The 16,897-nt window shown below is 45.3% G+C and overlaps 1 protein-coding gene across 4 annotated transcripts in view; it reads left to right on the forward strand.

The window, feature by feature from the left end:
* The first annotated feature begins 458 nt into the window (after positions 1-458).
* Ap3b1 (adaptor related protein complex 3 subunit beta 1) overlaps positions 459-16,897 on the forward strand; it is a 204,443-nt gene continuing 188,004 nt past the window's right edge. For 3 of the 4 annotated variants that reach the window (XM_063281703.1, XM_063281704.1, XM_063281705.1), the window contains exon 1: positions 459-4,375. In XM_063281703.1, the coding sequence (XP_063137773.1) occupies positions 4,248-4,375 (128 nt within the window). In that variant the 5' untranslated portion in view covers positions 459-4,247. The remainder of the gene's footprint in view (positions 4,376-16,897) is intronic. The other variant, NM_001107646.1, reaches the window with a different exon arrangement.

Raw genomic sequence — 16,897 nt, forward strand, 5'->3', positions numbered from 1 at the left:
AGAGAACTAAGGCTAGACAGAATGTAAAATGGAGTAGGATTATTACAGTGGGAAAGAGCGAGCTAACCCAGGGATGCATTTCGAATATACCAGGGATAATTGGTGGTGATTCATAAGTGTTTGGAGAAGGAGGTCAGGTCTAGGAATAGAAGTCTAGCTGGAGAACGGAATTCCTGCTGATGGCAGACAGATGACCACCACACCAAGGGAGGGAGGGATCAACTTTGATTAGATATGGAGGGTGGAATATTCTTGCTAAAAATAACTTTACAAAGAACTGAGATAGATGTAGGTCCAGCAGAAGTCAGAAGGCTGCAAAGTTTGGTCAAGAAAAGAATCTTTTTCATTAACAAAATAAAATAATATGTCGATATTTAAAGCAAGGTAACTCTGTGTGGCATATGAGAGACAAAGGGGATGGATAAAGAGACCTAAGAGAATACAAAGAGGAAAAAAATAAGGTATAGGGCTGGAGAGGTGACTCTGATTAGGAGCACTAGGTGCCCTTCCAGAGGCCCCCGGTTCTGTTCCCAGCAGCTACATGGTAGCTCACAACTGTCTGTAGCTCCAGTTCCAGGAGATCTGACACCCTCAGACATACACAGATGCAGGTAGAGCACTATGCCCATAAAGTAGCTAAACAAATCTTTAAAAAGACATAAGATGACATTGATTTTAATTTGCATTAGGAGAAACACACACACATATTGTGCTTGGAGAACAAGTTCAATACATACAAACGTTTTTCTTTTTTTGATACAGGGTCTTGATATGTAGTTCCAGCTGTCCTTGCATGCACTGTTATATAACACAGACCTTGAACTCACAGAGATCTGCCTGCCTCTGCCTCCCAAGTGCTGGGAGTAAAGGTGTGGGCCACCAAGCCCAGCATCCAAATTTATCATATATTAGCATGATGGTTTAGATGAAAAAAAATGGAAATCAGAATATTACATGAAGGTTTTGGTGAGTATTGCAGAAAAATCATGGAAAAATAACCTTGTATTTTTGAAAAAAGTATTTATTTCAACACACACACACACACACACACACACACAATGTACATGAGGGTAGGAAAGAAATCTGGCTTAGGTTTGGTAATAGATTTGATTCTTTGGTTCTTTCTCAAGTGTTTCTTCTGGACAGTTAGCATTTATAATTTTTTATTAGAAAGCTTTAGGGCTATATAAAAGTTTTAAATTCTGGAGGAGTGGAAGATTAGACTTCTGCATAGGGAGTTAAAATTTTACTCTTTCTGTACAGATAGACAATCTTATAATTAGGGAGGTCTAGGTCTCTCCTTGTCCACTTCCTCATGTTTTCAGAATGTGCTGGCTGGTTTTATGTCAGCTTGACACAAGCTCGGGCCACTGGAGAGGAGGGAACCTCAATTGGAGACATGTCTCATGTTGTGGTGACTGCCCCTCCCCCCATCAAATCATTTTTGTTGCTACTTCCTGAATTTTGTTACTGTTATGAATCGTAATGTAAATTTCTGATAAGCAACACCTGAAGGGATTGTGATCCACAGGTGGAGAACAGCTGCTGTATGGGGCATTTTCTTTCTTTTTTTTTTTTTCTCTTTTCTTTTTTTTTCGGAGCTGGGGACCGAACCCAGGGCCTTGCGCTTGCTAGGCAAGCACTCTACCACTGAGCTAAATCCCCAACCCCTGGGCATTTTCTTACTTAGTGATTGATGTGGGCCTACCCCACCATGGATGGTGCCATCCCTGGCTGGTGGTCTTGGGTTCCATTAGAAAGCCGACAGCGGGGGCTGGAGAGATGGCTCAGTGGTTAAGAGCACTGACTACTCTTTCAAAGGTCCTGAGTTCAAATCCCAGCAACCACATGGTGGCTCACAACCAACTGTAATGGAATCTGATGCTCTCTTCTGGGGTGTGTCTGAAGACAGCTACAGTGTACTCATAAATAATAAATAAATTAATTAAAAAAAAAAAGCAAGCAGACAGCGCAAGCAATGGAGCAAGCCAGTAAGCAGCACCCATTCACTGCCATGCATCAGCTCCTGCTTCCAGGATCCTGTGAGTTCCTGTCCTGACTTCCTTTAATGATGGACAGCATGAGGAAGTGTAAGCCAAATAAATAAACCCTTCCCTCCCCAACTTGCTTTGGTCATGGTGTTTCATTACAGCAACAGAAACAGAGAAGGAGAATTTTATGTTTTTCCAAAGGACATAGGCTTTATATCTTTATAAAATATTCCAGGAAGGAGGAAAAAAATAAATTACCCAATACTGTTTCTTTTTCTTGAGAAACATAACAGCTTTGACAGCCCGTCCCATTCCAAGGACAAGCTAAACAGAATAAAGCAAGACTTCCCCCACAACTTTCCAAAGCACAGGTCAACTGTTTACACGAGTCTGTATGAAAACGAAACAAAACAACAACCAGTGAAAATCCAGCAGCTTGTTAAAGAAAGAGAGACTTGAGAATGAGTCCTTTTCAAGTGGGGTGTGCTGGTGCACCGCAGACTTGGCAGCTTAAGGCAGGAGGATTGCAGGTTCCAGGCCAGGCAGGGCTACAGAGTGAGACCCTGTCTCTAAAAACATAATAAACCTTTTTCATAAGAAAATGAACTATTCGAGATAAATTGGATTAACAGGTTTGTGTGCAATTCTAAGACAATAAAAAGCACCTGGGGAGGGGGAAACACATGAAAGATAACCATATTCATTATCGACATGAACATATAAATTAATTATAATACAAGTATCTATATGACATTTATGACAAAATTATGAGAATGTGAGGAAATCCCTCTCATTCATAAATGTTAGGAAAGCAATTTAGAATATCTAATAAAGGTGTATATATTCTAAAATTAAAAAATTATATACTCAGGTCTATTTTGTAGTGAGGATGTGTACAGCATTGCCATTACTTGACAGATAAAGTAAGCAAGTCCTAGTGTCTTTCCGTAGTAAACGAATTAATTCATGCACACCACTTAGAATAGTGTATGGGGTATAAGTTAAGCATCATATAACATCATATAACACCTCATCACCGTCGATCAGTCGTAGGAGAGATTCCACCAATATCATCTATACCGGGAAGCAATGTATTTGAGATGCTCTAACACACATGTTATCTGGACAGGTTCATTGAAAGGTTAACTAACTGCCAACATTTGATCAGTTTGGAGGCTCCTCTCCCTCCTGGCACTAGGGAGGATCATGTTTTCAGAAAGACGACGCGATATTTCAGTCAGGTAGAGAAATATTGGTGGGACCCGGGTTGGTGTTTGCCGGGTGCTACCATTGGGTTTTGGTGATTGTCTGTCGGGCTCCAGGTATTCAGTCCTTTCTGGACCGTAGGTGTAGGGAATGAGGAACGAAGGAACCATAGTCACCAGGGAGGCCGGCTGGTGAGGCTCCTCTTAGAAAGCTGCCCGGGGCAGGAGGGCTGCAGCTACCGCGACCACAAACCATCCCACCTAGCTGCTTAGGGGATGTTGGAAAGTTATTTGCCAAAGAGTGGGAGCAGGTGGCTCCCAGAGGCGAGCGCACTCCGGCACCTCGCCGAGGCGCTCGGGGCAGCTGACTGCGGGCAGGACGCACGCCTAGAACTCCAAGTGAGAACCTCAAGCCCCAGGAATACTTAGCCAAAGCTTGCCCGTGGATGATCGCCTCGGTGCAGAGCCTGCAAGCCTTCCCGGGAGGAGGAGCTTTCAAGTCTAGAACGTCAGTGGTCTGGCCACGCTGGCTAAGAGAGGGGCGGGAACCTGCCCTAAAGGTTGAGAACTCGTGACCACCGAAGCTAAATTCGTCTGGCGTGTGCTCGGTGTTTCAGGAGGATTCCGGGAGCGATCAGCGGACAACAGAAGTGAAGCAAAGAACCTTGAAGGGTCTGAGATCTCCTCCAGCAAAACGCATCCAAGGGCCTCAAATCCAGTACTTTACTTGCCCACTACCCTCCGGCAAACTCGGTGCAAAAACCACAGCTTCCTGTTAAGGGTCTCGGGTGCAGCTTCCCGGCGGCCTCTAACACCCGGAGCGCGAGAATCCAGCGCTCCCGGAGCGGCAGGCGCCGGCCCGCGCGGACTCAGTGCGCACGCGCAGGGGGTGGGCCGCCCGGCCGGCTGGAGCGGTGACGAGCCCGGAAGCGCCGGCGCGCGCCCCCTCCGCACCAGAACTAGTTTTGTTCGGTGTCCTCGGAACGCCAGCCACCCGGAGAGAACCCCGCAAGCTCCCGCCCGCACCCGCCCGCTGGCCGGCACCGCCGCAATGTCTAGCAACAGTTTCGCCTACAACGAGCAGTCCGGAGGAGGGGAGGCGGCGGAGCTGGGGCAGGAGGCCACCTCGACCATCTCTTCCTCGGGCGCCTTCGGCCTCTTCAGCAGCGATTGGAAGAAGTGAGGACCCGGGCTCGGGGTGCGGGAGCGCTGCGGGGACGCTAGGCGGCCACCCGGCTGCTCTCGGTTCCGGAGGAACCTCCCTGCGGTCCCCGCTGCAGTGGGTGGGTGGGTGGGGTAGCCCCGCCGGCTGCGGGGCTTGTTCGGAACGTCTGGGGACGCCAAAGGCGACGCCGGTGGTTTTCAAACTTTGGTGGGGGAAAGGAAAACCGGTTGTTGAGCTGAGGTTCCACTTCCCAAACCGTTGACAGAGTTGATCTGGGCTGAGCACAGGAGCTTGAATTTTGAACTAGTGAATCAAACTAGTGGACAGGATCAGACCTCGAGAAAGTCATTTATTTAAAGGTGACGAGAGTATTTGGGGAAGGGGGTTGAGAGTGGGCCTGCTGCTTATTTGGACCCTGCAATATAAGGACTAAGAGGTGGGGTTCTCTATGAATGACAGCTTTGTTTTTTTAAAACCCTTTGGCGTTTTCTTACACCGTGATCTTTGCACCAGAGTACTCTTTCCCCCGCCCTCTAAGGCATTGAGATAATATTTAAATAGAGTGTTGCTGTGAACCAAACCTAATTCTAGTTATTTACAAATAGTATGAATTTTAAAAATAATCACTAACCACTTTTGTAAACAGTTACTTAGGGTTCACAGCAAATACCGCCCAGAATTGAAAACATCCTTAGCGGATTCAGTTTTAGTTTAGTTTTTTTGTGGGGTGGGGTGGGGTGGGCTTTGCTTTGTCGTGGTTCCTCCCCACCCCTTGCTTTCTGACAGGGTCTCACTATGTAACCTTGGCTGATCTGGAACTCACTAGGTAGAGCAGGCTGGCCTGAAAAATCAGAGAAATCCTCCTGTCTCTGCTACCCCAGTGCACAAACCACCATGCCATTTTATGTTTTTCTTATTTTTGATCTCTTATTGTTACATAGTGCAGGAAAACATAATAAACCGTCACTTAAGGTAAGGAAACTGGACTGATAGTCTTGTGGGTGTTAAGGGGTATAATTAAAATAAGAATTTGTGGATTAGACAGCTCAGGCTGGTCCCCAACTGGAACTTGCCATTCTCCTGTGTCTGCCTCCCAGGTGCTAATAGTTGAAATTGAGGTGAAAATTCGACTCTATTGACTAACATCTTGCATAAAGCATATAAATTATTTGTGTTCATTATTTCCAGGATATGAATGTTTAAAACATGATTGCTGTAAATCTGTCTTTGTGTGCATTTGTGTGACTGACTGATCCAACAAGGCGTTTATTATAACTACATTTCCCTCAGTAGAAGGTTTCAGTAGTTGAATTTGCATGTGACTTGTGTACACTTAGTCTACTTTTCTAATCTCTAAGCATCTAAGGTGTTTTTTCTTTCCGGCTATGTAAAATTTGGGAAGAATGCATGCCTCACAGCTGAAGTTAGGGTTGAAGTAAAATGAGCGAACCTTGAGTGCTTGTGCATGGACACTCATAATTAACATCTTCAGTGTGTTTCTGCATGCCGGGGCCTTGCCTAGGCCAGTGCTCTGCCACCAAGCTACATCCCTAGTCCTCAGTCTTTAGTGGGCTGTTCCTAGTACTTCCATGATTCCACTTTAAGGGTGAGGAAACGGGAGTCTAGTTGGTTAATTTGCCCAAGGTCACGAAGCTGTCAAATTTGAACCTAGACATTATAATCTCAGTTCTTTCTTTTTTTTTTTTTTTTTTTTCAGTTCTTTCTTTAATGTGTTTGCGTATGCTATTAACTCCTTGAAATCAATGCTATTTTTTCTTTTCTTTTCTTTTTTTTTCCGGAGCTGGGGACCGAACCCAGGGCCTTGTGCTTGCTAGGCAAGCGCTCTACCACTGAGCTAAATCCCCAACCCTGTTGTTTTTTTTTTTTTTTTTTTTTTTTTTTTTTAATTAGGGAATGCATACAGCTCACCAAAAGTTTAAAGTTTTGCATAGTAGCCATAGATCCTATATGACTTCTGGCTTTCAGGAACTGAAACATTTTGGCTACTGAGCTGCAGTTTAATGGAGTCAGTCGTGTAGAAAGCAACAGACTCCTATTCTGGAAGTGGCCACCTAGTCTCTCCTGAGCTCTCATTAAAAACATTTGTCTTTCAAAATAGGATCTCACTATGTAGCTCAGGCTGGCCTCAAACTTGTAATCCTTCTGCCTTAGATTCTTGAATGCTTGGATTTCTGGGTGTGACCTATCACACCTGGACATTTTGCTCCACTTTTTAATGGATTACTTTGTAATAGCTTCTTTTCCTTTTGTCTTTGACTTTAAAATCATTTCAGTTTTTATGCCCCCAGCATTTGTCAGGAGAACCACTCTATGTAAAGTCACTGGTTATCATTTTAGATTTTACTTTTTCACTTGCGTTGGTGTGTGGGTTTGTGTGGTACCCTCGGAGGCCAGAAGAAGGCCTGGAACTGGTGTTAACAGGCATACGGTGCTGGAACTGAAACTGGGGTCTTCTGAAGATCAGTGTGGACTCTCAGCCGCTGAGCTCTCTCTCCAGTCTGGAGCCACAGTCAAAACAGTCACTGTGCTCCCCTGCCCCTCCTGTCTCCTTCCCTCTTCTCTCTGCCTTACCCCTTTCCTTTCACATTCACACACACACTTCTCTACACACATGTCACATGCATTGTTGTCTTCTGAACCGTGGAGATTATGTTTAGATCGTGCCCTTTACCCTTAAAACCTTAGTATCTGTTTTTGGTAATAAAAACAGTCCCTTAAGTCGTCAGATATGATCAAGGAGTTAACACTGGTACAGGAGATATCGTGCTAGTCAACAGGCCTTTGCTGGAGTCCCATCATCTTTGGGTTTGAGTTTCCGACACTGATTTGAGCACAGTGTCGTAATGTGTCATCTGTTGTGCCTAGAGACACAAGGTACCCAATCTTCCTAAGTTTCCCAGTTAAGGGCTTTTCTGGTAGCTTGATTTCTATTTTTACCCCCTTCCCCAATCTGGGTTTCTTGGGAGATAGCTCGAGACCATTTGGCTAGCTTTTACATTAAAGTCTTCAGCAGCCAGCCATGAAGTTTTTGTTATAGAGATGGGCCTCTGTGTGTGTGCAGGTAAGTGTAGGTGATTAAGGAGGGCAGCAGAGGGCAGCAGATGCCCTAGGGTTGGAGTAGGCGTGGCTGTGATGTGGATTGGTAGCCTAAGATACAGTCTCCTGAACCTGCCTGCTGCTGTGGCTGAGTGGGGTGCCCTGCTCCCTGTGTCCTCTGCCGTGCACTCTCTCGTTGTGTGTTCTTTAGTACTTCACTGACTGTTCCAAATACGTCTAATCTCTTCCTGATCAGTCACTGATTTTTGTTCTCAGACTCTATTTGAAATTTTGTAACCCTTCTCATCCTTCAAACAAAACCAGAACGGGAAGCTTACATTGCCTATGAATGCATATCCCCCTCAGCATATAGCTTTTGTGAATCATCCCAGTGCATTACTTTACTGGCCTTACAATGTTCTTCACTTTTAAATGTAAAGAGCTAACTTCTGCCCCCTGGCCCCCGCCGCTTTATTTTGGAATAGTCTATATTTCCATTGCTTTTAGTTATCACCTAAGTCATTTGTCTTTATTTTTCAAAAAAAAAAAAGAAAAAAGAAAAAAAAAAGAAAAAGAACCTTCCTTACCTTAGTCCATTTGGGTGTATATATAAAGAAATAATTTCAATTTCTTCTGGCTTACCATCTAATTGCAAAGTAGTTTCTAGATGAAGGGTAAGACTAGTCAATTTTCTGATTTTCTTCTGAATTTCTAAGTGTCTTTTTATGTATCTCATTAAAAAAATTAGAGCAATCATTTAAAACAATTTTATTGCCACGCAGTAATTTTATATATGTGTGTGTGTATATGTATATACATATATATATACACATATACATATACATATATATATTTATGGTGTTCATGGTGGCATTTCAACATGTGTATACATTACAAACTGATCAAACCAGGGTAAATTAGCAATTCTGTCTCCTTATTTTTTTTGTGTACAGCCTTTGGCTCCTTTCTTGTTTCTCACAACTGTGAAGTAGTTCATTGAGGATTATAACTGGCTTACTGTACTATGGCAGTGTCTTAGTTACTGTTCTGTTGCTGTAAGGAGACACCATGACCAAGGCAACTTTTGTAAAAGAAAGCGTTTAACTGGGAGTTTGCTTCAGTTTCAGAGTGTTAGTCCATGATCATCCTGGTATACACAGGCCTGACACTGGAGCAGTCATTGAGAACATCCCATCCTGATCTGCAGGTAGCAGGCAGAGGGAGCAAGACTGGTCCTGGTGTGGGCTTTTGAAACCCTAGAGCCAGTCCCAGAAGCATATCTTCTCCAGCAAAACCACACCTTCTCTAACAAGCACACACCCGATCCTTCCCAAACAGTTTCACGAAGTGGGACCAAGCATTGCACATACGAGCCTATGGGAGCCATTCTCATTCAGACCATCACAGGGGACTAGAACTCCTTTCATCTAACTAGTTTGGTAGTCATCCAGCTCCTCTCTTTTCCCCTCTCAGTTCAACAGAAACATACGAGTGATTGCAAATGTGTGATGCTGGTTATGCTGGAGCACAGGGTTTCCCAAGTCTCCCCTTCCTAGAGAGCATTGTGCTATTAGAGAGTCACAGGAGGCAGAAGGTTTAAGTTAATGCTTTCCAGTGATAGCAGCTCAGCTATCACTCTTGCTCAGCTTGGTTGAGTTCTTCACATTTCCGTTTCCTTGTTTCTAGAAAGGCGTGGTAATACTTGCCTGTTCTGGGAGATTTTTTGTAAGACAGCGTATTTAAAGGAGAGCTCTCATCTTCCCTCTCCCCTTTCTCTTTCTCTCCTTCCTCTTTCCTTCTTTCCCTTCCCTGTCCATTCTTCCTGTCTGTCTGTCTAGAGCTATGATCTCCTATTGTTCAGGCTGGCCCGGAACTCACTGTGTAGACAGATTAGCAGTCCTTTTCCCTCAGCCCCTCTGTAGTCCTGGGATGACAAGCATGAGTCACTGTGTGCAGAAGAGGGTGAGTTTTCTTTCTTTCTTTCTTTTTTTTTTTTTTTTTGGTTCTTTTTTTTCAGAGCTAGGGACCGAACGAGGGTGAGTTTTCTAACCTAGAATCAAAACTAGGAAAACGTGCCAGAGTGCCACTGAAGTGCTGGTGCTGCAGCCTGAGGTCTGAGGAGCCTTGCCACACGGGTGAAAGAGGGAGCTTATTTAGGGCCAGAGAGCTGCAGGAAAGGACCCACATCCGAATGAAAGCAAGGTGGGCCTCCATGTTCTCAGCAGCAGCTAGGGAAGCTTGGGGGTGGTTGAACCACCCAGGCAGACTGTTAGAAGATGGGCAGTGCACATAAAACCCATTTGCCTCTGAATAGAAGACTCTGGAAAGAGTGCAGGGGGTAAATGGAATGGAGGCCGCAGCGGGCCCTTGCATGTAATAATTAAAGATTAGCAACCAGGAATTCAGCAATCCGTCCCTACTGACTGAATTACATTGAAAGGTGAAAGGTTTAGCCCTCTGCTGATGTTGGAGTGGATTTGTTACTTTAGATTCAAAGAGCATTTTTAGAGACTACCTGAGGGCTGCCTGTTTTCTCTGTTTCCCTGAAATGGGAGTTAGATTACGTGCGTTATCATTACATGCATTACCAGCTTTGTGGTGGCAGCTTTGAGCATTCCCTCCCTCCCTCCGTTCCTCCCTCCCTCCCGTCTTTAATCTCAGTGCTTCTCACTGCTGCTGAGTCTGGAGACCACACTCACCTGGTTTGTATGAAGCTCTCACAGGCCCAGCTTTATCTCTCCCGTTTTGCTGTCTTTCAAGAAGTTAGTAGACATGCGCCTAGTGAGACAGTCTATTTAGAGGATGGCCTTAAGTATATTTTCCAAAACAAGCCAGTTCTAGGTGTCAGTAAAACATTATTTTGACATAGCTTAAACTGTGTCACTGTGTCACAAGATGAGCTGTAAATGTGTTTATGCAACTGTTTCCATTTCTATCTATATGTTAGTTTTATTAGAATCTGTGTCATGTTTTTATTTTTTATTTAATGCTTCTTTATGGTTTCAGTTGTCCCCTTTATTCTTACTCTAGTGTTTCTGATCGACATGTTTACTTTATCCAGTGATTCTGTGGCCTTGGCATTCTAGGAACTCAGTGGATATTTGTTAAACATTTATCAAGAGCAGTGGTTTTCAATCTTCCTAACACTGTGACCCTTTAATACAAGTCCTCATGTTGTGGTGACCCCCAACCATAAAGTTACTTCATTGCTGTTTATAACTGTAATCTGCCTGCTGTTAGGAACTGTAGTATAAATACTTGATATGCAGGCCATCTGATACACAATCCACAGGGAGAGCTGCTGACTTGGAGAGATGTCTCACACATTGTAATACTAAGTGATATAATTCATGTGGATCAGGAAAGTATTTTTGGGTTCACAGTTTTGCCTGATGCATATTTCTGTGTCCTTTTACTCTGCTCAGGGATTCAGAGTGCATTAGAACTTACTGTCTCAGTGGGCAGTGCTGTTCAGAAGTGGAGACTCAGAGAGAGAGAGAGAGAGAGAGAGAGAGAGAGAGAGAGAGAGAGAGAGAGAGAGAGAGAGAGAGCAAGCTCGGCAGTCGAGAGGGAGCATTTGTGCTCTTGTAGAGGGCTGCAGTTCAGTCTCCAGCACACATGGGACTCAGTCCTGTAACTCCAGCTTCACTTACTTGACACCTTTTTGTGATTGGTGTGGACACCTGCATACCTGTGCAAACATCACATTCGTGTGTGCACACACATGTAGGGTGGCTGGGGGTAGATTTTGTGCATAGCATTCTGTGCCAAGCCTGTGGTTTGATCCTGTGCACCTCCTTTTGTGGCCCCTTTACAAAAGACAGCTTACTACCTGCAATAGTTTCGGAACAGCCATTTTCTTCATGGCATTGCTTCTTGTCTTGACTGCGTTAGGTTTAATTAACTTGGAATTTCCATGTCAGTCAAGCTTTTAAGCCTCATACCTTTCAAAGGCAGATTTTATTAAACCCTGGGATTACTCTATACATATTCCTTTGGGTTTGTGTGTGTCTTGGTGCTGTGATCTGATCCAGCTTGTGGTCTGTCACGAGCTGGACTCCCTGCTCACAGTATTTATCCTGTAGAGATAGTGGTCATTTATCTCCTGACAGTAATACAAACATAGATTGACTGCTAAATTGTGTTGGATATCTTGACTTTTCAGTGTGATATACTCATGGGATGGCATTTACTAATAGAATTTAATTCTTGAAATACATCTTAAACCAAATGTGATGGTTAAATGTGATGAAACCTGCCGATAAGCAGAGCTCTGCCCTCAGTGTCCCCTTTGCCTTGCTTCCCCCGGTCTATTCCTGCAGGAGAGTCCGTGCTGACTATATTTTAGCAGGTACTCAGCCAGGAAACTGCTCCTCTCTTGATAGAGGCTACGTTAAGATCACAGAAATTTCTAAAAATCTGAATCCCTCCCTTTCTGGCTCGTCAGATGGTGAGCTGTGCAGTAGTGTGCTCTTAGGAGACACTTAGATCTTTGAGCGTCATTCCTCAGAAGGAAGGCATTTAAACATCAGCAGCAACAAGGAGCAGACAGACGGTTCACTGGAATGTTCTTGTTTTAAGAAACTGCGTTAAAGTTACACTCACAGCATGACAAATGTGTCGCAGTGAAATAATATGACAGCATCGCGCTGGTGTGTATAAATGAACCACTGACAAAAACAAATTGCCCCCAGTCCAAATGGGAAATTTAAAGTGAAGAGCCAAAGTAGAGCAGTCAGGGAGGAAATGATTCGGCGTCTCCTATCATGAACAGTGCTGGTTGTATTTAGGGAAGATATTTAGCATACCAGCTGCAACAAGTCCACAGCTCCACACACACAGACAGTTTGTAGCCAGCGCCTGCTTGTGAGTGGGCTGATCCCTCGCATTGCTGATAGGAGTGGGTGTCCCAGTCAGAAGGCCAGAACAATTCTTTAGCAGAATGAGTTAGCATGGTGGCCGGACAAGGGAGAGACTGAGGCTGGTCCTCAAGCATGGCCTGGCAGAGTGCACCATCTCTGCTCTTGCAGTGGGTTAAGAGTATGATCGTGAGGATGGGCAAGCTGTTAGTGCAGGACAGTTCAGTGGTGAGGAGGGGTGAGGGTGGCGCCAGCTCAGGCTGGGCTCCATGGCTAAGGGCTTTGGAACTTACTCTGCAAGCTAAGCTGTCGGAGAGTTTTAAGTACAGTGTTAGAACATGGTTAACTGTTCATGTCAATTGTATGACAGACATATTTCCATAACTAACACATATTAGAGGTAATTTATTGATTTAACACATAGGAGTGTTGTCTGCATGCTAGACATTGGTCTTTAAAAATATTCTTCCTTTCCTCTCCCCCTCATTTGCCCTCGCTACTTCGTGTGTGTGTGTGTGTGTGTGCGTGTGTGTGTGTGTGTGTGTGCGTGTGTGTGTGCGTGTGTGTGTGTGTGTGTGTGTGTGTGTGTGCGTGTGTGTGTGTGTGTGTGTGCGTGTGTGTGTGTGTGTGCGTGTGTGTGTGTGTGTGTGCGTGTGTGTGTGTGCGTGCACACGCATACATGAAAGGATGTTCCATTCCATGTTGGGATTAGTGGACAGCTTTTGGGCATTGCTTTTCTTATTTCACCAAATGGTCCCAGGGATTGAACTCGGATCGGAAGGACGGTACTGTGTATCTTTACCCTGTAAGCTGTCTCGCAGGCTCCAGGCACAATGGTTGATGCTGAGGAATAAGCTATGAAAACCTGCTGTGGTGGAGTTCATAGTTCTTGCTCGGAAAGATGCCCACCGAACAGGTCACTGCGCAGCCATCTGATGATAAGAAGTGCAGTAGGAGGGTGGGGCATAGGACCTCAGAGTGAGGTCGGGGTGGAGCTTGCAGTGTAGAGACAGACAGGAGAAGGTCCAGAAGCACATACGTGACGGAGGTGAGGAAGCGGCATGCCAGTGCTCATCCACAGGCAGCAGCTGCCCAGGCGTCAAGGCAGGAGAACTTGATCCTCTGTGAGGATCAAGACAGAGGCCGGTGTGGCTGGGTAAGCAAAGGAGGAACAGGAAATAAATCAGTAGAGGATGAAATGAGAAGAGATAAGATTTGGGGTGCAGGGCGGGGGCCAGCTTGCAGAGGGCCTTGTAAAGGCTTAGGGTTTTTGCCCGAGAGAGAAGGAATGCTGCCGAGGGCTTTGAGGACAGGAATGGAATGACTCTGCTTACCCTTAAAGGAGCTAGAGGGCCCCATGTGAGCTGCTGGTTATCCCAGGCTTGAGACGGGAGAGACCAGAGAGGGGCAGTAACCACAGGATGATCATTCTGCTGATGCTCGAGCTGTGATGGACGGGTAAGAAGAAGACAGTGCTGGCCACCTGAGCTCTTTCGCACATGCACTGGAAGTTTAGAATTGTCACTGAGTACAGTGAGGAAGGCCATATAAAGACAAGCAGACAAACAAACCCACCACCTACGGGGCCAGGGACGCTTCTGTGTCGTTTGAGATAGTATTGGGTATAGAGTTAGTACATAGACAGCTAGATCTGTGAATCTGGATCTGGAGTGTAAGGGAGGAACGAGGCTTAGGGTTGGGTGTGAATGGGTAGAGAACAAAATTGGAGTGCTAAACACTGGGACACTCTTGGGGTAATGGGGTCAGAGCATACAGATGGGTCAAGGAAAGTGACCACTGAGATGTAAGTTTGGGTTCGTTGATGTGGAGAACTTGGTAATCTTTTTTTTTTTTTTTCTCTCACAGCATCAGGGTTTCTCTGTGTTGTCCCTGGCTGTCCCAGAACTCTCTTTGTTGGCCAATCTGGCCTCAAACTCACAGAGATCCACCTTCCTCAAACTCACAGAGATCCACCTTGCCTCTGCCTGAGAAAGGGATTAAAGGTGTGCACTACCACTGTCTGTCAGAATTTGGTAATCTTGACCAGTATTTTAGGTACAGTGATGTGCCTGAGTGGATTTGAGAGAAAAGTGAAGAATTATAGGTAAAGTGTGCTCCAGTACAGGGAACAGAGACAGAGTGCCTGGGGAGACATGTTGGGGGAGGAGGCTTTGAGTGAGATGGCAGCAGTCACTAAGTCCTTGTTCATGGAGCCAACTGATGGAGAGGGAGAAACACTGCTAGGAAGAGAACATGGGGTGACAACTTCTTTCCTCACAGAATGCTTAGCACATGCGCACCTGCTCTAAAGTGAGCATCGCTTTCACGCCCAGAAAGAATCAATTAATGACAGAGAGACTTGGACTCCTCCACCTTATGCTTCTCTTTCAGGGTGGGGCTTTTCAGGTGAAATATGCATTTGGGGCACACACACGCAGAGTAAACAACTGTGACATGCAAATAATATATATTTTTTTATACATACAGACACACACACACAGAGTGAACCCTTATTAACTATAGCACAATTATCTTAAGAAAGAATGACGTTAAGAGTAAGTTTAAGAACTACCTAAGTATTGGTGTTGTTGGATGGGAAGTCTTATGAAGACTTTCCTCATATACTTGTCCTAGCTCACAGAGGGAATCTGCTAGGTTCAAAGCTGTGCTGTTCATCATGGCTGTTAGCCAAATGGACCTCTTTAACTTTAATTGAAACAGAAGACTCAGTTTGTCACTCCCACTGGAGTGAGGCTGTCTGCCTCTGGAGCCAGCTGTTAGCACAGTGGGCAGTGGAGTAGTGCAGAGGTTGCTTTTATGGCAGAACATCCAAGGAGGACAGCTGCTTTCTGGGTTTAGAGCTCACTGGGGAACATGAGAAAGTTCACTTAGAGCTGGGAGAAAAGGAAGGACTGGTGAGAGCCTGTGATTTCATGGGACACTGTGCTGAGTTTTGGACTTTGTCATGAAAGTTTGCACACTTGAGCTGGCAAAGAATTCTAAGTAGAAGAGTAATGAATTCACGGAGATTTGTTTTAAAAATGTTTGGGATATTAAATTGGACTGGCGTGAGAATGGTAGCATTGTATGATGTTGGAAAAACAAATAGAGCAAGTTTGGAGTGAGGAAAGGAGGTGTTGAGCTCTGTTTTGGGTATCGAGTTTGAATTGATAAATGAACATCCTGTTAGCAATCTGATTGCTAGATGTACCCTAACCTAGGCTGATGATAGACATTTGCTAGTTACCATTTGGTGATGGTGTCCAGCATCATCTTGGTAAAGCCAGTGTTGAGGAGAGGGAGGAATCAGTGCTTGCTCGGAAAGCCAGACATAGGATTCAGTTTGGAGAAGCTGTGGAAGTTGGCCGTACACACAAAGGCCAAGCCTCCTGAAAGACAGAGATGACAGGTATGTGGCTTTTGTCAGAGTTTGTGGCAGGAAGGCACGCTGCTCAGGCATGACCACTCTGGGACTAGTCTGCTGGTCGGAAAGCCTGTCATAGAGGGTCACGTGCCCGGCGGCTACTTACAGCTTGCAGCCTCTGAGTTCCTTGGGGATGAAGTGTGGATGAGCAGAGCCCCTGCTCTGAATAGTTTTGAGGATTTAAAGGTCTGACACTGTTAAATACAGACGGTCAACTTTCCTAACATAAACTGTTAGTGTTTGCTGATGGCTGTCAGCAGCCGGTCGTGCTCCTCTGATGTGCAAGTAGCGTTATTACCACCACTGCAGCACCATTAAGAGCCACCCCATTCTTAAAAAGTTTGGCCTTTCCCAGCTGTTAGGATTATGGGACCACTGTTAATTTTCACATTAAGCATTGCTTTGCTTTTTCAGTTTTAAAATTATTACTGTTTCTGCACTTTTCTTTTGAATCCTATTTTACTACATTTGGAATAGCTAAGTTATATAAAGTCCCTCTAATGTGACCGTATAATGATAGGCCAAGTTCATGAGTACCAGGTGAGTCCTTCAGCATGGGCGTCAGGGATTTGGGGACAGTGAGTATGCAGTAGAAGGTGGTAAGTTTTTGTCTCAGACGTTTCTTTATTTAGCATTACTGTTTTGTTTTTGTTTGCTTGTGCGTATGCTGGGCCAGAGCTGCATCCCCAGCTCGCCTTCCCGTTCTCTCACAGTGCTCTGTTGTTGAGGCAGCCTCTTAAGCTCATTCCTAAAAGGAGAGAGCTTCAGGCAGAAATGAAGTGTTTCTAGAAGGTCTGTGGGCAGCAGAGCCAGCCTCTGGTGAGTGTGAGGCGGCAGTGAGGTCAGGAGATGCTTTGGTTGTGGTGGCCGGGCGTTTGTCAGTGCCTGGTGGTGGAGAAGCAGTGTGAGAGCATTTGCAGTAGATGGACAGGAGAATGAGCCGTGAGAGAGATGGCCAGCTCCAGGGACGTTTGCCGGCCAGTGCAGAGAGAAAGCGTGTCGGGTACAGGGAGACACAGATTCTTGGGCTGTCTTGAGAAAGGACAGATGATGCCAATGTAGCGAGCAGGAGCGGGCAGAGGAGGAGGGTAGACAATGTCAGAGAGAAGCCCAGGGGACCACAGAGGAGGGCAGGATAGATTTGGAGTCTGTGAGCAAGAGGGAAGAGGAGAGGGGACAAGGTGAGAGGCTGTGAC

This window comes from Rattus norvegicus, chromosome 2 (genome assembly GCF_036323735.1).
Source record: "Rattus norvegicus strain BN/NHsdMcwi chromosome 2, GRCr8, whole genome shotgun sequence".
In the NCBI taxonomy this organism is placed as follows: Eukaryota; Metazoa; Chordata; class Mammalia; order Rodentia; family Muridae; genus Rattus; species Rattus norvegicus.